This window comes from Fonsecaea pedrosoi (genome assembly GCF_000835455.1).
Source record: "Fonsecaea pedrosoi CBS 271.37 unplaced genomic scaffold supercont1.3, whole genome shotgun sequence".
NCBI classification, from domain to species: domain Eukaryota; kingdom Fungi; phylum Ascomycota; class Eurotiomycetes; order Chaetothyriales; family Herpotrichiellaceae; genus Fonsecaea; species Fonsecaea pedrosoi.
The window spans coordinates 2,673,096-2,695,230 of NW_013550613.1; the positions used below are offsets into that span (position 1 = coordinate 2,673,096).

General features: G+C 51.2%; 8 protein-coding genes across 8 annotated transcripts; 4 read left to right on the forward strand and 4 right to left on the reverse strand.

The window, feature by feature from the left end:
• Positions 1–166: 166 nt before the first annotated feature.
• On the reverse strand, positions 167–1,813 carry Z517_04888 (uncharacterized protein; the record flags this gene model as incomplete). Its single annotated transcript, XM_013430216.1, has 4 exons — positions 167–289; positions 344–1,312; positions 1,358–1,554; positions 1,627–1,813. The coding sequence occupies 4 exons, from the start codon at positions 1,811–1,813 to the stop codon at positions 167–169; spliced, it is 1,476 nt and encodes a 491-aa protein (XP_013285670.1).
• Positions 1,814–2,217: 404 nt separating this feature from the next.
• Positions 2,218–3,030, reverse strand: Z517_04889 (uncharacterized protein; the record flags this gene model as incomplete). The annotated part of the gene is made up of 1 exon (XM_013430217.1): positions 2,218–3,030. The coding sequence occupies one exon, from the start codon at positions 3,028–3,030 to the stop codon at positions 2,218–2,220; it is 813 nt and encodes a 270-aa protein (XP_013285671.1).
• Positions 3,031–3,854: 824 nt separating this feature from the next.
• On the forward strand, positions 3,855–4,956 carry Z517_04890 (uncharacterized protein; the record flags this gene model as incomplete). Its single annotated transcript, XM_013430218.1, has 2 exons — positions 3,855–4,021; positions 4,101–4,956. The coding sequence occupies 2 exons, from the start codon at positions 3,855–3,857 to the stop codon at positions 4,954–4,956; spliced, it is 1,023 nt and encodes a 340-aa protein (XP_013285672.1).
• A 673-nt stretch (positions 4,957–5,629) lies between these two features.
• Positions 5,630–10,373, reverse strand: Z517_04891 (sulfite reductase (NADPH) hemoprotein, beta-component; the record flags this gene model as incomplete). Its single annotated transcript, XM_013430219.1, has 2 exons — positions 5,630–10,257; positions 10,343–10,373. 2 exons carry the CDS (start codon positions 10,371–10,373, stop codon positions 5,630–5,632), a joined length of 4,659 nt encoding a protein of 1,552 aa, XP_013285673.1.
• A 960-nt stretch (positions 10,374–11,333) lies between these two features.
• Z517_04892 (uncharacterized protein) lies at positions 11,334–12,173 on the forward strand (the record flags this gene model as incomplete). Its single annotated transcript, XM_013430220.1, has 1 exon — positions 11,334–12,173. One exon carries the CDS (start codon positions 11,334–11,336, stop codon positions 12,171–12,173), a length of 840 nt encoding a protein of 279 aa, XP_013285674.1.
• A 1,701-nt stretch (positions 12,174–13,874) lies between these two features.
• Positions 13,875–15,158, forward strand: Z517_04893 (uncharacterized protein; the record flags this gene model as incomplete). Its single annotated transcript, XM_013430221.1, has 1 exon — positions 13,875–15,158. The coding sequence occupies one exon, from the start codon at positions 13,875–13,877 to the stop codon at positions 15,156–15,158; it is 1,284 nt and encodes a 427-aa protein (XP_013285675.1).
• A 142-nt stretch (positions 15,159–15,300) lies between these two features.
• Z517_04894 (uncharacterized protein) lies at positions 15,301–16,548 on the reverse strand (the record flags this gene model as incomplete). Its single annotated transcript, XM_013430222.1, has 3 exons — positions 15,301–15,664; positions 15,732–16,011; positions 16,077–16,548. The coding sequence occupies 3 exons, from the start codon at positions 16,546–16,548 to the stop codon at positions 15,301–15,303; spliced, it is 1,116 nt and encodes a 371-aa protein (XP_013285676.1).
• A 411-nt stretch (positions 16,549–16,959) lies between these two features.
• Z517_04895 (uncharacterized protein) lies at positions 16,960–21,246 on the forward strand (the record flags this gene model as incomplete). Its single annotated transcript, XM_013430223.1, has 1 exon — positions 16,960–21,246. The coding sequence occupies one exon, from the start codon at positions 16,960–16,962 to the stop codon at positions 21,244–21,246; it is 4,287 nt and encodes a 1,428-aa protein (XP_013285677.1).
• Positions 21,247–22,135: the final 889 nt, after the last annotated feature.

The window sequence follows — 22,135 nt, forward strand, 5'->3', positions numbered from 1 at the left end:
CGCCAGGAATAAATCCGTTTCTGTACAAGCAGGTGGAATGCTAGGTAAACGACTCGCTAGAGCTCCATCAATTTTCAGGCCACCCCTGATTATGCCGAGTTGCCGCGTGGGTTGCTCCCCGTCAGCACTCGGCTCATCCCACTCGTTGGTGCTGCTATCAATGATGCTACATTGGACTCTTTCGCTTGGTGATCTTCATTATGAGGTTCGACTGCGTCATAACGCCGTAGTCAAACGTGTCCATAGGATGGGCTGGATTGACCACAGTAAAGTCAAATCGTCGCAAAAGCTGTCACAGTCAGTCACAGATCTATGTTCCATGATGACAAGTACTCGCCTCGACAAAGACCTTGTTCAGCTCCAACAAAGCAATAGGTTTGCCTAGACAACCCCATTTTCCTTGACCAAAGATGAGCTCAACGGTATTCTCCATGAGTCGAAGCTGCTCACTCTGAGCGCGTAGCCATCGCTCAGGAGAAAATACGTCTGCATCCTGCCCAAAAATATGCCTATCTCGCATTACCGAGCGTGCGCTCCAGCCGACGTTTGTATTGGCAGGAACCCGATAGCCGCAGACCACAGCATCTGAGTCCGACATTCGCGGGACAATTCCAGTAATAGGTGGCCAGATTCGGAAGCACTCCTTGATGAACGCCTGCAGGTATGGAAGTGCCCGCGCCTCGGTCTCTTTAATGGGGGACGATATCTGACCGGTTTTGACGCCTCTATCGATTTCTTCTTGTAGGCTTTGATATACCAGTGGCGACGTCGAGGCATGGAATATCCCGATCCTAATCACAGTGGCAGTCGTGTCAGAGCCCGCCACGATCTGGACAAGAGACTCTGACTCGGCATCCTTTTGCGTCAGACCGTGAGAAACGAATGATCCGAGCATATCTCGTTTGACGACCTTTGAGTCGCCATATCGCTCGGCCACGATTTCTTTGGCAAGACCCATGATCTTGCCCAGTCCGATGGCGTCAGTGTGCGTTGGCCGAATCGCTTTAAAGAGAGGAGACTGTAGCAAGCCCAAGAGCCAGGGCAGTAAAGCTATCATTTGCATAAGGGGAAGTGACTCTTCCGTCGTCTTGAGATAGTCGTAGAGGTCGTCATCTCGATCCATGAAGCCGAAAGTCCGTCCCAGTGCGAATGTGGAAATGAGGTCCAGGGTCAAGAACTGGATTTTTCGAGCAAAGTCAACTGGGCGGAAATCTGTTTCTGTCGAGAGATACTTCTCTTCGAGAAAGCGGGCGAACTTTGCCGTTTGCTGGTCGATCGCCTCGTGTAGGCCTTCAACGTCTTTTCCAGAGTACTATCTCATCTCAATTTGTGAACAGGGCTAGATGGAGATACTTACGCCTGGTAGAAGTTTAGATCGGAGAAGAGTGTGCAGATTGTTGTCACGTATGGATAGAGTGCAATCATTCGGCGGATCGAGCTGGAAACCCTTGAACCATGGCGCTCGATCGAATTGAGAGCGCACTCCCCATATTCTGCGAATTTCAATTGGGTCACCACAGACCAAGTATCCGGGTGCAATGCGAACGAGGGGTCCTGTTGTAGAGGTTCAATCAGTGATCCAAAGGGGGTAGAATACATTCTCATTCCCCAGCGGATACTGCGCACCATAGTTGTGGCATAAGTGATCAAGCTCCTCATATAGTGATCCTTTGAAGGCTCTGCGAAGCATCCACAGGTCAGACCAGCCGCACCAAAATGGCCCGGGAATATGCCGCAGTCGTTTCCATGCCAGGAATTTGCTAGTGATGACCAAGAGGAAGATTACAGCGAGGGCAGAGAGCCAATAGGCCATGCTGGGGTACGCGGTATCTGAAAGATTTCACTTTAGATATTGTGGCTGTATGAAAGGGGTGTAAGAACGGTTCGATACAAGGAGGCGAATGTTGTGAGCTGCCAGAGATATGGTGGGTTCCTGTGGGTGCCCAGTGGATTGTCTGGTGTTCATCGATGCTGAACATGGATGGTATCGCTTAGCGCCAAAGCATTCGAAGCGAAGGGGATCCATGCATCGGCTGAACAAAGCTCCGAGGGCCAGTGTTTTGGTGAGAGATTGGCTGCATCAGGCTTCTCTAATGTCTTTAATGACATATCTCATCTAAACTGTATGGATTGTCAATGTCCTGGATGAACGGCGAAGCGCAGTAACCGGGAGGTTTGGATAGACTGTCGGCGCTTGAATAGTTGAGGTATCCGGATTCAGTGTGAAGAGTGCAGTCGTGGTCCTGACTGGGATCCCCCGTTGTCGCCCCTGTGCCCCTTGTGTTGCTTCTTGACTTCCCAGCTTCTCCACGTCCCTCCATTCATCATTCCTCCCAAGAAATCCCCTATGCCGTAGCCTTGCTTCCATTCCCTTTTCTGAGCCAATTCGCTTATCCTCCAGAACAAGGTTCCGTCATAGCAACCTCGCAGATCCTCCTTCCACACTCTGCCATTCTTCTGGAGCAACAACCAGGTTGTCCACATTTCCATGAATCCGAAACACCAACCAGCCATATCTGCTGCTAGTCGGTTCTTCTTCCACATGTTCCACATCTCGTCGGCACTTAGTCCGCCGCATCGTGAGGTATCCCAGCGGTCGAACATGGCGTCGAACCTGTCGGCGTGGAAGTGCCCGTCGACGTCGAAAATGCCAGTGTCGGAGCCGTGCTTTGCTTTGTGGATACTTCCCACATAGATCCTGAACAAAGGATCAGGAAACCAGCTATATGCCAGGCCTGTTGGATACGAGAAAAACAAGGGTATGAGAAGCGATCCGATAGAGAAAATTACGCTAAACCCTAGATCACGGAACCCATTGTAGACGTCCCAAGGGTAAATGATACCGTCGTTGTCGCGGTCCCAGAACAGCACATGTTGCTGGAGAGCGGTGAGTTCCGACTGTAGCTTGGGAGAGGAGGTCGAGGTGCCGTTACTGAGGCCATCATGGTGACGGAGTCTGCCATGTGTTTGCTTCAAGGCAGGAGAAGCTGGCAGTTCGCTCGAAGCTGTGGATGCGGTGAAGGTGCTCATCTCTGCTGCTTGAGAATACTCAATGTGAGAGTGCGAAGGGATGGAGAAAAATGGTCTATAGCTTCGGGTCAGTCAACAGTCGCACACGAAGGAAGACGGAAACCCCATGAACCACACCAAGTCAATGATGTACTTGTCCAGCCAATATTTTCTTCCGTACCTAGTACAATGTTGCCGTGATATGATGTCTTTCCAGAGAATCCAGTCGCTATCTTGTTCCGTCACCGCCTTGAGATGTCCGGGTCAGACCACCTTTTATCCCGCCTATGATCTGCCTATCTTGGAGAGGAGAAAGAGCGCACTGCAAGAAAGCTTGTTTTGTAGCGAGCAGGTACATTGGACTTGAACGCCCCAACAAAAACGGCGAGGTATGCTAAAAAGAGCTTAGATCAGAGGGCCGAGTGAGGAGCCGGAGAAGGATGGCCACTAGGGAGGGACATGATTACAAGCGCAGGAAGGGAGTGAGAGAGTGGGAGAATGAGGGAAATTGGATGAGCATTAAACATACATCTATAGAGGGATAAAGGCACAATTGATGCATCATGATCACAATATCATTATTTGGATGACGAAAAGACATGTGCAAGTGAAGTATCCGTGAAGGGCTTGGCACGTATTGTGACTGTCTGACATGGCTGATTAATGACTATTGCCGCACAACCCCCCCTTGCATCTTTTGAAATGACATGGTCACTTCCCCTCCCCCTCCTCCCTCACACATTCACCCTCCGCTCAAAATCCGCCTCTCAGAAAACTCCCAACCATCCCACTGGCCACTGGTCCAACAATGCTGCTGCTACATATGTAATAGCCAACCAGACTCAATGGGCGACCCAATGGAGAAGCCAGACATAGATCCTTCCGTTCAACCAAATCATGCGGGAGATGATTACGAAGTGCCCACATACGAAGCGCACTCTTCTTTTGACAGCTTGAAACAGCGTATACGGCACCATTATGAAATAGCTTCAGACTATTATTACTCCCTGTGGTACGTGCTGTTGAGCGGAAACATGGACTCTCGCTCTCGTGTCCATCCCATCGAGCTTGTCCTTCTAACCGTACACCAGGGGCCAGCACATCCATCACGCCTACTTCCTCACCCCTGAAGACACCAAGGAGACGGGCCAAACTAACCTCATCAACCTCCTGCTCGACATCTCCAAGCTTGCACCCCACTCCACGGTTCTCGATGTTGGGTGCGGCATCGGTGGAACTACCCGGCATTTGGCACGTGAGAATGGCTGCACTGTGACCGGCATTACAATCAGTGGACGACAAGTCCAGATCGCAAAACGCCTCACAAGCGATGAAGCCGCCCGAGATGCCCGAGATGCCTCTTCAAACTCGGCAGCGGCTCCATCCCAGACCCTCCAAGGCACAGACGCCTTCATACCCCTGGGGCCCAAGAACGGCAAAGTCCACTATTTCGAACTCGATGCAGAAAAAATGGAAAGCAGGTTTGATCCCCAGTCGTTCGACTGTGTCTGGATCTCCGAAGCTCTGTCCCACTTCCCCGACAAGCCCTTGTTCTTCCGGAACGCTGCACGCGTGCTTCGCCCGAACGGCAAGCTCGTGCTAGCAGACTGGTTCAAGTCCGCGCCTTTGACGCCCGAGCAAATGGAGAACGACATCAAGCCCATCGAGGACGGCATGCTCCTCCCCCCTCTAAAAACCATGGAGGAGTACGTGTCCATGGCTGAGTCCGCGGGTCTGCGTGTCTTTCATGAGCCAAAGGACATCTCGCAGCAAGTGGCCCGGACGTGGGACATCAGCTGGGAACTGGTCAGCAACCCCAGCCTGTGGGCGTTTGCCATCTCCCAGGGGAGGGATGGGCTCGCGTTCCTGCAGGCCTTCCGGGCCATGCGGCGAGGGTACAGCAACGGCACTTTTCGGTACGGGGTCATGTGTTTTGAAAAAGCGTGATGTTTTTTAGATTACGCACATTACGTTGTAGATGTCATATACTCTGTAGAAGCGCAATGAAAGACAAGAAAGAGGATGATGACCACCGTAATGTTGAACGTCTGCATATACCGCATATTGGTCTCAATAGTCCCCAGTAATGTCAAAGGAAACTGGTCACATCTTCTCGAGACGGAGCAGGATCGAGAAGCTAAGGAGAATACTGCTCGCTCGACGAGATGATTTAGAAGATACATAAGACACAAAACATGACTATCTCTAGTCGACACCGTTTTGTACCTATGTACCTTATGATATAGTATCTAGTATGTAATATGATTCTTCTAATGTGATGTAGTGAATGCATTTTTGATTTTGTTTGTGACGAGGTCCATCGCTTTTGTTTCGCTAAACCTACAAAGTTTTGCTATATACCGGATAACATGTATGTATGTGCGCAGGAATACTTGATAGAAAAAAGTCCTAAACGTTTCATCCATCCGTGCTATGCAGAGAGCCGTGCAAGAAAAATCATGATTGCCAATCTGGAAAGATGCTGCGATAGAGATCAGGCACTGGGCATAAAGAGACAGAGAGAGAGATACACCTAGGTATCTGTATATGTATGTCTCTTTCCCTACCGCTGTCCAAACAAACGGTCGGATATTGGGCAGAAGGGGATAGGAGAAACTCTTTACTCGGCGTCGCTCTCCTCCTCCGCCGTGTTCTCGTGAAAGTTCTTGCCCTCGGTCGTCTCGTTGATGACGCCCGCGCGGATGGTCCAGTCACCGAACCTCTCTCCCGGGTTGCGCTCTTTAGCGTACCGGCCCAATAGACCCCGCATGATCTCTAGGATCTCGTCCTCCTTGATGCTGCTGCGGTACAGCTTGTTCAGGCGCTGCCCGTGGTAGCCGCCGCCCAGGTACATGTTGTAGGCACCATAGGCCTTGCCGACAAAGGCGGCCTCGGCGACCCATGGACGAGCGCAACCATTGGGACAGCCCGTCATGCGCATCACGATCGAGTCCTGCGACAGGCCGTTCTCTTCCAGGCAGGCCTCGAGCTTACTGATCAGTACCGGCAGGTATCGCTCCGACTCGGCCATGGCGAGACCGCAGGTTGGGAAGGCGACGCAAGCCGAGCTTGACAGACGCATGCCCGAAAACTGCGTATTGTCGAGCTTGTACTTCTTCATCAGCTCCACAATGGCGGGTTTGGCCTCGTCGGTTACATTGGACAGGATGAGGTGCTGGTTGCCCGTGAGTCGAAACTCGCCTTTGTGGATCTTAGCAATCTCCCTCAATCCCGTCCGCATGGGGAAATCCGCCGTGTCCTCCACGCGGCCGTTCTCGATGAAGAAGGTAAAGTGGTTCATGCCCTTTTCGTCGCGTAGCCAGCCAAAAGTGTCGATGTTGGACTCGAACTTGTAGGGTCGAGGCGTGTCGAAGGCGATGCCCAGCGGTTTAAGGAGCTCTTCAACTTTTGACTTGAAGACTTCGTTGCCCATGTCGTCCATGGTGTACTTTAACCGCGCGTGCTTGCGGTTCTTGCGGTCGCCGTTGTCGCGTTGCACTAGCATGATCTTTTCGCACACCAGGTGTGCCACGTCCGCTGGGACGTACCCCATCATATATCCTAGGCGAGGGTAGGTTTTCTTGTTATTGTGTGTTACACCCATGCCGCCTCCAGCGGTAATGTTGAAGCCCTCAAGGTGACCGTTGTCCTTTGACCGAATCGCAATGAGCCCAACATCGTGAGCGTAGACGTCCGTATCGTTGTGGGGAGGGATGGCGATGGTGATCTTGAACTTTCGCGGGAGATAAGTTGGACCGTACAGGGGTTCGAAGTCTTGCACCGCGTCACCAGCGACTTGTGTCTTCTCACCAGTGGTATCGTCCTTCAACCAGATCTCATGGTAGGCCGTGGTGGATGGTAAGAGATGGTCAGATATCCTCTTTGAAACGGCATGGACTTCCTGGTGATATTCGGACAAAGTGGGCGAGCTTGAACACATGACGTTTCTGTTGATGTCTCCACAAGCGGCGATTGTTGTCATCAGCGCCTTGTTGATGGCTCGCATAGCCGGCTTGAGCTTCGACTTGATCACGCCGTGGAATTGGAAGGTTTGTCTTGTGGTAAGTTTGATGGTTTCGTTGCCATGAGCCGAAGCAATTGCGTCCATCTGAACCCACTGTGAGGGAGTTGCGACACCTCCTGGTAGACGGCATCTGATCATGAATGAATAGGCGGGCTCAAGACCTTGTGCTTTTCGCTCATCGCGCAGGTCACGATCGTCTTGTTGATAGGTCCCGTGGAACTTGGTGAGTTGCTGATCCGATGCGGAGATGGCACCGGTTGATGTATCCAAAAGTCCTTCTACAATGGTGCCGCGGAGGTAATTTGACGCCGCCTTGATGTCCTCGTTGGTCAACGGCGGTGGCTCTTCGGGCAGTCCTTCAACATTGGCAACGTTGAGTGCCTGCCAGAGTCTCGGCTCCCACTCCTGATACCCAGTCTGAAATCCATCGGGGTCCTGATCGTCACCCAGGCCAATGGCGGTCAACAGCTTGCCTCCAAGAAATTGAACCCGAGTGTCCAGATCTTTTCCGGGCTTGTTATAGAATATCTTGTCCTCTTTTCGTGGCCAGTAGTGGCTGTCGCCAAGGGCAAAGACAGAGTAATGAACGTTGGAGAGATCCAGGTCCGCAGCGTCTTTGATACCTTCCCAGAATGCACGACCGTTTTGTGGGAATTCACCTTGTCCGGCTGTGCTGCTAATGAACACAACGTTCTCTTCGTTTGGAAGGTCCTCAAGAGGATAATCGTCCATGGCGAACACCATCGTCTTCAAACCCCGAGCTTTACCCCGGTTGCCGAGTCTCTTGGCCAGGCCTTCAGCATTACCATTGTCGGAAGCGAACAGGATCGTCAGTGGCGCTCCGTACAAGCCTTCCAACATCTGTTCGTATGCGTCCTTCGCTTTGCGTTTCTGCAGCTTGCGGACCTCAGAACCGTACGATTCCGAAAGGTTTGCGGCAAACTCAGGATGGCGGTTCATCACTTGTGTGAGCTGGTTATCGCGGCGCAAAAATTCCTCCAACTCCCGTTTTATGCGTTCGGAATCGAGCGAAAAGGAAGGTTCCCCTTTGTCTTCATTGGAAGGATCCCACCTGTACAGTGGCCAGTAACCCATGTCGACCGCTTTCTTTGTTTCTTGCAGGACGGTTAGAGGTGAATCGGACTCCTTGTTGTAAGGGAGATAAGCCAAAACAACCGAAGGTCCATTAAATCTTTCAGCTTCGATCATCGCTTGCAGGACTTGGGTGTAAGAACTGTACACAGCCACTGAGGCGACATAGGCATTGCCGAAGTTCATGGCATAGAGACCAATGTCCTTCTTGCGTCTCATTGCATCTGCGGCCGCTCGTTCCGAGTATGGCTCCGAATCGATTATGAGCATGTTAACATTGGCACCTGAGGCGAGGACATGATGAACTCCAGAATTGCCCAAATCATATGCCCAAGCATCGGAGCCAATCAGCCACTGTGATTCCTTGAAAAAGAACGACTTTTTGTCGAGGAGAGAACCAGCTAGCCTTGAGCCATCTGTGGACAGGCGCGCAACCACTTCTGGAGCGATTTCGTTTGCTTTTGCTGAGTCGTTGGCGTTCAGTGCCCATCGAGACAACCACTGCTTTGGAGACTCCGTGATAAACTGATTGCTCCGGGCAGCTCCTTCAACCTCTTTTACAAATTCTTGTCGGCGTTCAGTGCGGGCAAGCAGGGATCCAAATCCATACTCCGGTGATGCTGCAATCGTAGAGGAGACGCCTGCGTTCTTTTTGTCGAGCAAATTGGCAATGTAAAGTCTGGTGCTGAATAACTGGTCAAGGATTTTGAGATAGGCATTCTCCACCTCGGGTTGTTCAGGGGTGAAGCTGTCAACCGTGGGTTCCACCTCGTGGCCAATACTCAGATTCTGAATCGAGATGGCTGCAGCCTGGGAATATCCACGACGACGGGAGTGCTTTCGGGGCGTGACAGGAGGTGCGAGGTTTTGGAAAATGCCACGGAGTGCTTGCAATGCCGTCGACGCATCAATCTGACCCAGTCGGTATTGGACCAGAGAGATTGCACTTTGCCCGCCAGTTCCAGGGTTCAAACTTGACAGCAAATCCAGGAACGAAGGTCCCCATTTCGTAGTCTTTCTCCGGATCTGTTCCAGTACTGCTATCTTCTTGATGGTTTTGGGGATGGAGTCCAAAAGGACAGCACTTCCAAGCCATGGCCGGTACAACCGCGCAGTGATTATACCGAGGCTCGAAAGATCGGCTGGGACATCATCAGCGTCAAGGACATCGACGAATACTCCAGTTGAGCCAAAGATATAGAGCGCTGCTTCAGCGTCAGGAGGTCCCGAATACTCAATTGCCGAATAGCTGCGACCAGTGAGGTGAGAGATGGCTGCCCAGATTTCACTGGCGTAGCTAAATATGTCGGTAGCGCTCACAGCGCGAGAAACCGGAGTCTCGACTGTAGTCGCCAGCGACGATGGTGCGGTGCTGCCTGAGGAACTCTGTCGTCGTGAAGATGAAGAAGCTGCCGACGATATGTCGGTCTGACCGTTGGATGACGCAGGGATAGCAACAGGTGACAGAACCTCTCTCGGCGCCGCTTCGGATGCCTGTGGAGGAGCAACTTCTGGCAGACCAAGATCAGTGACGGTGGCAGTTCTTCCGTTACTGGCATACAGCGTCTGTTCTGTTTCACCCGTGTGCGAAGCTTTAACACCAGTATCCAGAAGTGCTTCAACCAGCTCGCGACTTTCGACGGCAATTGGATTGTCCTGGACGGAATTGCTGGGGTCGTAGAAGTGAATGACACCTTTCCCGCTTCTCACAGCTAGTGCATGAGCCGTCAATGCAATATCCTGTGCCTCTTGTAGTGTCTCTGACTGCAGGAAAGTAAAGCCGCATTGTCTTATTGAGCTGATCTCTGAGAAGTCTGGCTGAGGCGTTGCCAGCGAGACATGCAGGACAACTGGGTATTGGGCGAGTTTATACAAATGAGGTACCGAGTTCAACAGGATCGACGAAGGAGCCGTAACCGACACCAATTTGCCGGCCTGGAGGGGCGTGTACGCAGAGAGCAGCGGATCTGCATTCTGGCGCACAGGAACGATCTCGGGAAGTGACTTGGAGACGAAGTTCTTCGAGCCGTTGGCGATAAATCGGGAGAAATGATATGAAAACTCGGAATCAGTGCTCAGCGAAGGCTGGACGGACAGAACGACATCGCTGGCGAGGTAGGCGATTCTCGCGACTGTCCAACAATGAGAGCTTGTTAGTTTCTTCAATGACAACCAGAGCGGGGAACCATGAAACAAATGCAGGGAAAAACCACATACCAGCTTCTGCGGGGCTGGCAACGGACCCCATGTCGCTTGTCGCTTGTTTGATGGTCTAAGGGAATGACAGTCAACGAAGCATTCAAGGTCGAAGAAAAGCAGAGCAGGAAGAAGAGGAATCGACTGAAATGTAATACTTGAAGCAATCTTGCCCTTCCGCACTATTCTCCGCTTTCTCATGCCTCCACAAGAGCCTCGATCACCACCGGTACGCAAAAGCAGCCTCTCAAATTTTTGCTGCTACGGCTGTCGGTCTCGTCATTCGCTCTCCCGCGGCTCTGATTGGTCGCCTCCCGATTGCGACATCGTGTGCCGATGGATCGTGACGGCGACGGCACCAACGGAGTGCGAAAGTCTGAAGGAGAGATCGGTCACAATTAACAAAATAGATAGACTTGCCTAAATCAGATACAAAGGTGAGATTTGTGGAAGCGTGATTTGTGTGTATCTGTCTACGTTTGGGAAGCCATCCTAATTCGACTTTTCTGGTGCCTCCGAACTACTATTCGGGCAATATCTTGGTATTTTCCACTCATTTTGGGGGGGGTTATCTCCGGTAAAAAGATAATCAAGGGTACCGTGAGCAACTAGGAGCGATGTTCAGGATTTCTCGAGAAGGACTGAGTAGGTATGTATGTAGGTAACATGTCTCTTCTACCTCGGAGGGATTCCATAGTCGGCAATGCTGCCTAGTTGTACATCCACCAAAGCAGCCGCGAGGCCTAAAATGGAGGCTCGACCCCCTTAACGATCCCTAATAGCCTCCTAGTGGCATTTTCAGAAAGGTGCAGGGTCTAATGCCAAGCTTATTTAGTTCCCAACCAATAAAATGTCGACAGTAACTTGTTCGCTTGTACCTACTACTAACTAGGAAACTCCTTTTACCGACCAACTCTTTTTACAACACCTCTCCTCAACCTCCCTCCCTCTGGGTCAAATAAGCCTGCGCCAGCTTTCTTCTCCGCCAGCTCCCCTCCTCCTTGTCTCCTTGATGTATGAAAACTCATCAGTGACGTTAGCCGAGTTTGTGCATTCGGACGGAACAAGAGTGACGGACAAGATCATCGGAGTAGGTGGAACTGGCATTGTGATCCAGAAGGGCCAGTATGCAATTAAGATTCCTCGACTCACCAGGGAATTCGACGACGACGGAGGGGTTGCATTAGACGAAAGCCTGGTCCCCAAAGAGGGCGAATATGACCTACTGGCTGATCTTGTCGGCTCATTGGAGCGCGAGCGCGCCATCTACAAACGACTCGGCAGCCACCCTAGCATCATGCGATGCTATAACTTATCCTCGGCTGATCCTTCGATTCAAATGGATCTTATCGTGAATGGTGATCTTCGACATTACTTGGCCGCGCTCGAAACACCCCCGGGAAAAAAGACGCAACTGTCCTGGCTTATCAACATGGCACAGACACTGGCATATATCCATCAGCGACGTGTTATAGTCGCCGATATCCGCTTGGACAATCTGTTGGTTGATGACCAATTAACCATCAAGTTTACTGATTTCGGAGAATCAACACTAATGCCCCTTCATTGGGACCTCCAAGGCGATGACGGGGATGGCTACTCAATTTTGACCGATATTGGGCAATTTGGTGCAATAATGTTTGAGATTGTAACCGGTCAACGTTGCAAATTCGATCCCATGCAGGACTGGAAGGATGCAGGCGACCCAACGACTTCGCCGAGACGAGACACTCTACCAACTACGAGCAACGTATGGCTCGGCCATATCATCGAAAAGTGCTGGACTCAAGACTTCAGTTCTGCAAATGACCTCGCAGCAGAGCTGGAACAGGTCATTGTCCGTGAAGACTGAGCGCTAAAGCTAATGAGGGAACGGAACAAGGTCCGGTGCCTAGGCAGGCCACACGAACGCTTCGTCCGCTCCAATCGACCAACCCCAAACCAACTTCAGAATGTATTGGGTGACAGGGATAGGCTAGGATGGGTCTCCCAGGCCAAGACAGGCTTAATGTAACAGCTTGGTCATTTGATGACTGTCATGCAGTCCAGGAGCGCCCGACTCGGGGCCTAATGAAGATACTGTGCGGGGGCAACGTTGAAAAAAAGTTGATCCTATGATTCTATCCTTTATCTCAAGATCTGCTCTGGCGCAGCCGCGCAAACGACAATATCTCTCTATATCCACCCGCACACTCAGTATATCCAGCGACATTGTCCCATTCGCGCATATTTATAGCCAGCCATACACTATTCATTATGTCCAACCAGAACTACTGTGGTTGCAAGAATATTCATCCAGCGCCGAGAGAATTCAAATTTTGCGCCAGAAACCTGAATAGCCATCTTCCGTGCTATCATTACGAGCCTCCTACTCAGCGCTTCTATTCCTGTGGCCGACAAAATGTGACCCATGTCATCGAGCAAGTCCATCCAGCCTCATCCAGAGTCCGGCACCGAGACTGTCCCAACCATCGGTCAGAAGACTTCTCGTTTTCTAATGGGAAGCAAATTACAAAGCCGAAGACTGGTGGCAGGGACCAGGAGGAGCGGGACCAGGCAGCACTCTGGTCAAGTAAAGGGTTGGAGGCACCAGAGGTTTTCAGTATGGAGGATAGGGCGGCCAAGAGCCATGTTGCCAGGCTGGTTCTGGAGGGGCTGGCCGAAATACGAAATTTCCAAACTTGGACTTCCGGTTCATGAGACTGTTTAGGAGGCGCCGCGACAGAGTCTGATTACTTTATCTATGATCACAATTCACAGGATGCAATGGAGGTCTGCCAGTGCTTGTAGCATTTAATATGGTCACTTTTAGTCTTCGCCAGTCGCCAAAGGGAAACCTTAGCTATCCTTAACTCTTCCTAGCTTGCCGCTTACATGACGCCATTCCTCCTGTGCAGATCCTTTCCCCGGAGCCATACCTCTTCCTGAACAGTTCTATCATATTGCTATCGTTGCTCTATCCACCGATTAAGGCTGCCTGGTTATTCCCAACTACCTAGTTTTGACTTCCTGCAAAACCCAGCTCTAAGTTTTCGCACCCATGTCCGTAGAGTATTCTCCCTGCCCCGGGGCAGCGTCTAACGAGGTGGATCAGGAGGATTATCGCGGCGGACAAGGTGGAGGAAGGCACATTGCCAGAACGCGACGGGTACAGAGGCTTAAAGGCTTTCAGTATGCTGAGCGTGGTATTGACCGTGAGTACGGGTAGTCTGGATAGGAGGAGGGGATGTTACGTTCCTGAGCCTTGATTGAGGAAAAATGTTCTTTGATCTGGTCTAGCCGAACAGTAGCGTTTGCTCATCGTAGCATGTGCATTTTGTGCGTGAGGTAGTCGACGTGACCACCACCGAGTGCCGGAGGCCAAAAATAATACATGTGTGGCAGCCTTACAGCACTGCAGGCCTTACTAGATTTAAGCTGCGGCCTTGGCGCGCGTCATTCATGGATCATTTTTGTTGCGCAGTTTGAAGGATCGAAAAATAATTCCTTTGCAACAGATGGGCTGCTGGTCGGACGACCACATCGTGTAACCGCTGTTGCCAGTCCAGCTACTATGGCCGACGATGACGATCCTGTCATTGCCTCCTACGATGTTTGTTTGACAAGCAGCTTCTCGGCAGCCGCCAGCGATTCCTCCAAGTTGTACCTCCTCCAGTATCCCTCCCACCGCTCGTACAAATATCCTTACAATGCCTCAGTGGGACAGACTCCAACTGCCCTTCGTCTTAAACCAGATGCTGGATTCATAGAAGTTGATGTCCCCATGAATAAAGACGAATACTACAATGAAACTGCTGGGGAGAGATTTGGGAAAGCCATGGCCGAGAGCCGCACGATCAGTGTTGGAGGTTCGTTTGGTTTGGCTGGTGGGTTTGGGGCTGGCACAACACAAGCCAGACTGAAGGATATTCCTGTACATGATCAACCTACCGTTCCTGCGCCGTTGCTTGAGACCCAGACACTGGGTGGCAAGATACCGAACCAGAGCACCCGTGATCCGATTTACCTTGTTGGGTCCCTCCACCAAAACCAAATCCACCTCACCTACTTGGATGCTGTTGTGCAAATGCGCCCTCAGCTTCATCACATTGATGCTGAAGATGAGACCAACCAGAAGCGATTTGCAGGTGGCAATAATGCTGGTTCATCCCGCCAAAAACCCGGCTTAGAACCACCGGCGCCCAAGGTAGAGTCGAAAGCCATCGAAATCAAGATCAGAGACACCAAGGATGAGACCAAGGATCGTACAACGAATGACAACGCGAAGCAACTGCGCGATATCCAAATGGATCAGTGGCAGAAATATGAATGGGTGGACGAGGACGAGCCTAGTGCTAAGGTCTTATTCGACTCGCGGATGCGTCTTGTGTCGGATCCACGGCACACTCCTAAGTTACAAAGCTGTATCGGCAACGGCGACTGGTTGGACAGGATGAGTGCGCCCAGAGAAGATGGCAAGAAGGGATTGTTGGCCAAGTTGCGCGGGCGAGAACGAGAGCGAGCGCGAAGGAAGAAGGCCGAGGAAGAGAAGCGACAACGTCAGAAGGAGGCGAGCGGGGCAGAGTCAGCCAGCCATGGGGCGCTCATAGGCATGAGCGACGACAGCGACTTGAGCAGCGCAGAGGTTACAGATGACGACATTCCAGAAGAAGATGTGGCTGGAGTAAAGGACGTGGTGGATGAGGTTCGGATCAAACAAGAGCCCGCTGCACCTTTCCCACAGTCTAGGAGGAACCTAATTCCATCGACTACAAAACCTGGTTCAAGCAATCCTCCAAAGAAAAGAGGACGACCGAGGAAAAACCCACCTACTGATTCGATACCCCTTGGAGACTAAGTCCAGGAACTCATCTGCTCATCCCATCCACCACGAGCGGCTTGCTGGTAGTTGGTAAGGGAGGTGTTTGCGGTCCCTTCTCACGCTCTCGAGAAGAACGATGCTAAGATTTGCGAGGCAATGACGATACCCCTTGAGATGATTATCCAGGCTGAGGTTGGGTCCCAGTCCCTGCCTTGATGATCATTTGAAAAATCTTCAGATCCTTCTTTGCGTCCTTCCCCGTGGTCTTCACTTCCTTTCCGTGGGCAACCATCTGGTACAGTTCCTTCATTTCCAAGGTATAAGGATCTTCGTAAGTCCGCTTGATGGTCGACTCTCTGTATACCCCGTCGACATTTTCACACACCACCATGCTTACGGGCAAACCCTTGATATAAGGGGTGTCATATTTAACCCGGACGGACTTGGTCATGCTGTACACCTCAATGTGTGCATCAAACCGAGGAACGTTGTCGATACCAGATTCATATGTCACCGAAAAGGTGGGGTATTCCAGCATTGCACTGAGAATGTCAGTGAACTACTGCTCGACGCAAAATGTGTTCGGCTGTGTTAGGGAAGCAGGCATACCTCCAGAATGGAAGATTGATGGATGCGCCAATGACACGTTCTGGCATTCCGAGGGCTTCTCTCATTGCTGATAAGTCATGGGAGCCCAAGCCACCTAGCAGTCGCCACATCCTCGTCGACTCTGGATTGACGGGTATCCCACATTCGACCGACAATGCTTGATGTACTATTTCTGACGCCCTATCATTTTTGTCTTGCACGACTTCAGGTGTGAAGTCTGTGAACACCTTAGGGAATGTGCCTGATTGCGCAACAAAGTGGCTGTTTGGACCGATGATATCTGTTTAAAGGTGCTGCCATTCAGCGTTTATGCTCGTAATGACTTGAGACAAGAGCATTATGTACCTCTGACTCGAGCGTACAGAATCTTATCCATCCCACCAATTTCTTTTGTCATGTCTAGAAAGGCTGCAGCATATCGACGCATGTAGCCCACCATTACTTTACCTTTGGATCTTTCCTCCGCCTCGATAATAGTGTCAGCATCCCTCAAGCACAGTGCCATCGGTTTCTCGACAAACACATCCTTGTCATGCCTTAACCCTTCTATCACGTGCATAGCATGATACTCATCCGAGCTCGCGATGAAGACAAGGTCAACATCTGGGGAAGCGCAAAGCTCGACCGGGTCTTGTGTGGTTTTGGGAATGTGGTTGATGACTTTTTGAGCATTGTGCCTGAGAGATTCTGCTGACACGTCGCACAGGTACGTGATGGTAAAGAAGTCGGAGAGGAAACCCAGTGTTGAGATGTGTGCCACCTGTGTTATCTCGCCGCAGCCTATGATTCCCACCTTGACGAGCTTGTTGGTGGCCATATTGACAATAGATTGTGGGAGAGTACGAGGTAGACTGACTACTTCGACCGTTGGTATTCAATAGAGTGTCAGGCTGGATGGACCCTGAGATCCCTTTTTCCTTGATCACCATCCAGGTGGGGCTGAGACTCCAGTACTATTGGCTGGCTGAAATCAGGCACGTGAGCCGGGCCCCACCGGCAGAGCTCCCTCCAATCCTCGCAGGTGCAGCTGCTCCTGAAGCCAAAATGATTTTTTGCCATGCGCTCCCAAGTCACTCCATCTTCTGTCTGTTAACGAGGTTGTACCATCACCGCAATTGTGTTTCTTTCTCATCTATCTAGTGTAGCGGAGGGCTTCTGTGATGATAGATTTGTCTGAAAATTCTATCATTGCAGCTTCTAGCCACGGTCTTGCATCTGGGTTTGCGCAATGCTGCGCACGCGAGCTGCGGCCAATTCCAAGTATGCCCTTCAGTATGTCCAACAGGCGGCAGAAAGGATACAGCTCCCGTGGCTGTGTCCCGCCCTCGCTCAGACCTATACTGCCAGACAGCGGCACAGATCAATAACCACACGTCCTACGGTGTCGCGGTCAAAAACCTTGCCAGCACCCATCACCCAATCGAGGCATCTCGCCTCCCCAGCGTCCGCACACGAGAACTTTGACCGCGGCGATGATTATATCCCTTTTACCTACGGCAATCGAGAATATCCCACATCTCGAAACCCACAGCGAAACTCCAGAAGTGACCTGTCGCCTTTTGACCTCTCTCAAATATTGATGCTCGATGCCGCCGATCTTGTCGAAGACTATCCCGAGAATCATGCGGGCAACAACAAGCTGCGAAATATTGACGAAATCGAAGCCACCCTAGACGCATGTCTGCAAGTCCACCGATGGGACCGGGCATTCACACTCCTGTCGCAGTTGAGCCTCTTCTGTCAAAACAATCCCTCTCGGTTGCGAAACTCCTTCAATCGCGTTCTTGCAGCCATGGTGGACGATGTCATATGGAGTCGCACTGCCGACCATGAAAAACGAATAAATGAATGGATCGAGGTGCACATGAGAAAAGCGGACCTCGAACCAGACGCTCATACTTTTGCGCTGAAATTGAAGGTGGCCCTGGAAACCCTGGTCGGGTCCAAGAGGGACCGAACAGTGCGTCGCTATTGGGAAATGACAAAAAGATATCAATTGGAGAGCAAAGTTCTGAGTCTGCGAGATGTTCTGGATGATAGAGATCTAGGGAGACTCTCTGAAATCTGCACAATCGAAGTCTCGACTCGTCTACCTGAACAGGTTACCGACATTGCGCCATTGGATTCCGTGCAGGTTGGATCTGTGGGAAAGGAACAAGTCCATGTTCGGGAAACAGAACAAAAAGGGCTGGGCTTGTCGTCGCTCAAACGCTCGCTGTCTCTTTTCACCGAACCGACAGAGACCACGGTCGAAGCAAGGTCAGCAGAAGAAGATCCCCTTACACAGAGACAACGACGGTTGGAGAGAGACGCGATTCAATCCGCGCTCGATCGTTGGAAGGCCGAATTCCAGAAAAGAGCTAGCATAGGCATTCTGCCGGCGGATCTTGCCCATGGCGAAATTGGAGCTTTGCTCTGGCAGTGGCATGAGATCATGGCCGAAAAGATTAAACAAGAGATCAAACTTGCTAGGGAAGAGGATGACCTGCCCGGCCCAAAGTCAGCACAACAGAAACTCCGCGCAGAATGTTCTCCATTTCTTGAGCTGCTTCCCCCAGAGCATGTGGCGGCTGTCACCTCCATCGCCCTGATGCAGATCATGAGCAAAGTCGGCGCATCAAAGTCGGTCAAGCTGGTCCGGCTGGTCACGTCCCTTGGACAGACGCTCGAAAATGAATACAATGCGACGAATATCAATCGAGAAAGAAATGCCGTGCGCAAGGCGAAGAGACAAGGAATTATCGAGTCCCCGTTCGAACATGATGTAACGCTCTCCTCGCACCTACACAGACGTTCGTCACACCACGCAGCTCGACCTTTTGTGTACAACAAAGAATGGACCAAGGCAATACACGGGAAGGTTGGGGCTGTACTTTGTGAGCTTATGTTTGAGACAGCCAAGATCACGATCAAAAGAAAGGACCAAAACACTGGCGCTACGCTATCGATGCCTCAGCCAGTCTTCTTGCACTCTACCGCATATCAGAATGGCCGGAAGGTGGGAATGGTTTCCTTGCACGAAGACTTTGTCAGGCTCCTTGTCAGCGAACCCGCCGAACATCTGATTGCCAAGCAACTGCCCATGGTGTGCCCGCCAAAGCCCTGGAAAGGCTTCTTTGACGGGGGCTTTCTAGAGTCCAAGCAGCCTTTTCTGAGGATCAAACAGAATGAAACTGCGCAAAAGGACTACGGCATCACTGCTGCAAGTCGAGGTGATCTAGACCAGCTTTTTGCGGGTGTTGACGTCCTTGGCAAGACGGGCTGGCGAATCAACAAGGATGTGTTCTCGGTCATGCTCGAGGCTTGGAATAGCGGCGAAGAGGTCGCCAACCTCCCACCTCTGAACAAAGTTTTCCCTGAGATCGAACGGCCTGGTGAGAATGCCACGCAGAAAGAACGATGGGAATGGTTCTCTAAGATGCGCGCAATGGACAACGAGAGAACAGGCATCCACTCTAACCGGTGTTTCCAAAATTTCCAGATGGAGATCGCAAAGGCTTACCTCCACGAGACGTTCTATCTGCCACACAATATTGATTTCCGTGGTCGCGCGTATCCCATCCCACCATATCTCAACCAAATGGGCGCCGATAATTGTCGAGGGCTCTTGTTGTTCGATAAAGGCCGTGAGCTGGGTCCTGACGGACTGCGTTGGCTCAAGATCCATCTCGCCAATGTTTACGGCTACGACAAGGCTAGCCTGTCTGATCGGGCTCAGTTTCCCATGGACCACCTCGACGACATTTATGACTCGGTTAAAAATCCTCTCAGCGGAAGACGTTGGTGGCTGACCGCAGAGGATCCGTGGCAATGCCTGGCCACTTGTTTCGAATTGACCAGTGCTCTCGGAAGCCTCGATCCCACAAAGTTCGTCTCGAGGCTACCGATTCACCAGGATGGCTCGTGCAATGGACTGCAACACTACGCTGCCTTGGGTGGAGATCTCGCTGGAGCCCGGCAAGTTAATTTGGAACCAGGTGACAAGCCTGCCGATGTGTACAGCGGCGTGTGCGAGCTGGTCAAGGCCGAGATCAAGGAAGACGCTGCCAAAGGTGACTCACTGGCAAAATTGCTTGACGGCAAAGTTACACGAAAAGTGGTCAAGCAGACAGTCATGACCAATGTTTACGGAGTCACCTTCCTTGGTGCGATTCGACAGGTGCGAAAACAGGTTGAAGTCCTCATCCCCGAAGTCGAAGCTGCTGGGCTTTCAGGCAAAGCATCAACGTATATTGCAAGAAAAATCTTTAGGGGACTTGGTGCACTGTTCACTGGAGCCCACGAAATCCAGTACTGGTTGGGTGATTGCGCCAACCGTATCAGCTCATCGATATCGCCGGCTCAGCAAGAAAAAATTTATGAAAAAGCAGCCTCTGGCATCCCAAAGACCAAAGAGCGATCAGGCCGAAGTAAAGCCAAGGGCAAAGAAGTATTGGAATCTGCCGCGTTCCGATCTCCCGTCATCTGGACCACGCCGCTCAAGCTGCCGGTGGTGCAGCCGTATCGCATCAACAAGGGATTGACTATCCAGACAAATCTTCAGAGTATCACACTGGCTCAACCGAGCGTAGCAGACTCTGTTAACAAGAGAAAGCAACTCCAGGCGTTCCCTCCAAACTTCATCCACTCCCTTGACGCCACGCATATGATACTCTCGGCTTTAAAGGCCAACGAACTTGGTCTCAGCTTTTCTGCAGTACACGACAGTTTTTGGACCCACGCCGCCGACGTCAACTCTCTTAGCGAACTTTTGCGAGATGCTTTCATTCGAATGCATAGCGACGACATCATTGGGCGGCTTGCGGCTGAATTCAACAAGCGATACGATGGTCACTACTATTTAGCGCAAATCAATAAGTCCAATGTGCTTGGCAAGGCCATCACCGAGTACCGCAAGCAAATGGTTGCCGAGGGCGTCTTCCCTGCAGGCAATGGCTCGAAGAGCATCCAGCAAAGACGACATGCCGAGTTATTGCGAGAAATCCGAAAGAAGAAATTGATGGCCAGTGAGGATCCCAAAGAACAGGAAGAAGGTCAAATGATGGTGACCGCAGCGAGTCTATATGAACAATATGATGGAGACAAGTATCTGTTTCATCGGGATTCTTTGGGAGAGACAGCCATTGGCGCAATCCCCGAGACGATGGAGGGAGCCAAAGGTGAGATCGTGGATGCGGCTCTCGATGCAAGCGAAGTGTCTGAGGACGTCGACCTCGCAAGCACGCTGGATCCGCTCAGAGATTCAGTCGCCAACGACAATGACGACGATACCATCGACGTCGGCAAAACCGGCAATACTATGAGAGATGCAACCGCAACTGATCCAGTCGCCAAGGCACATCAAGTTGCGGTAAATGCCTTTGGCCAGAGACTCCGAACACAAAAGCGGAAGACTGGGCAGAAGAGCCAGAACAACCAAATATGGCTGTGGTTGCCCATGAAATTCAGGCCAGTGCCGAAAAGGGGTGACTTTGACGTTAAGAGGCTGAAGGACAGCACGTACTTCTTTTCATGACTGTATTACATTCTGGAAACCAGTGGAAGAGGAGGCGCCTTTTTTGTGTGGTGCTGGTTGCACCCAAGATGACATTTATAACAGCAAGGAGTTTGGGGAGCCCAGGAGGGCTCATGAAAAAGCTCATACGTGATAAAAGGGGCGTTTGTCCCCTGTACACCATGGGGGTTCTGAACAGGCATCTTGGTGTAGGGACGCGTGGTGGAAAACGGACTGTACAGAGCAGATGTGAGCCATCTTCTATCTGCTCAAGTGTACAAATGTACATGTATTCGTGAGTGCGTATACATGTGTGTGTGTATGTCTATGTGTATATATATATACCAGCCCTCCCTATCAGATCTGGGAAGGGAAGTGAGATAGTACAAGGAAGATACTTTGATACTTTGTTATACACTGTAGGTTCCAGCTTCTAGGGCTTGGTCTACCTGGTCTATGGCATGGTATGGCATGTTCGAGCGAGGACCGAAAGGGACATTTCATTGCTACCTACCTACCTACCTACCTACCTACCTACCTACCTACCTACCTACCTACCTACCTACCTACCTACCTCAGGTATCTACCTCGTACTGAGCATTACAAAAACGTATATATATATACGAGGTGGTGGAGGTACATTATTGATGTTGTATGTATACCTACCGGGTAGGCATACGGGTATACGTATATACTGTATTGTTTCCGGCTCACCCACCCACTGCACGATTGATTGCTCGTCATGTCATGCCATGTCATGTCATGTCGTTGACCAAGGACGTCACAAGTGCATGCATGCATGCCTGAGTATATACTCTGCTACTTGTAGGTGGGTGCCCAAGTATTATTACCCGACGTGCCGCGATTAAAGGGGGAAAAAGGAGAATACAGGATTAATTGAATGATGTCG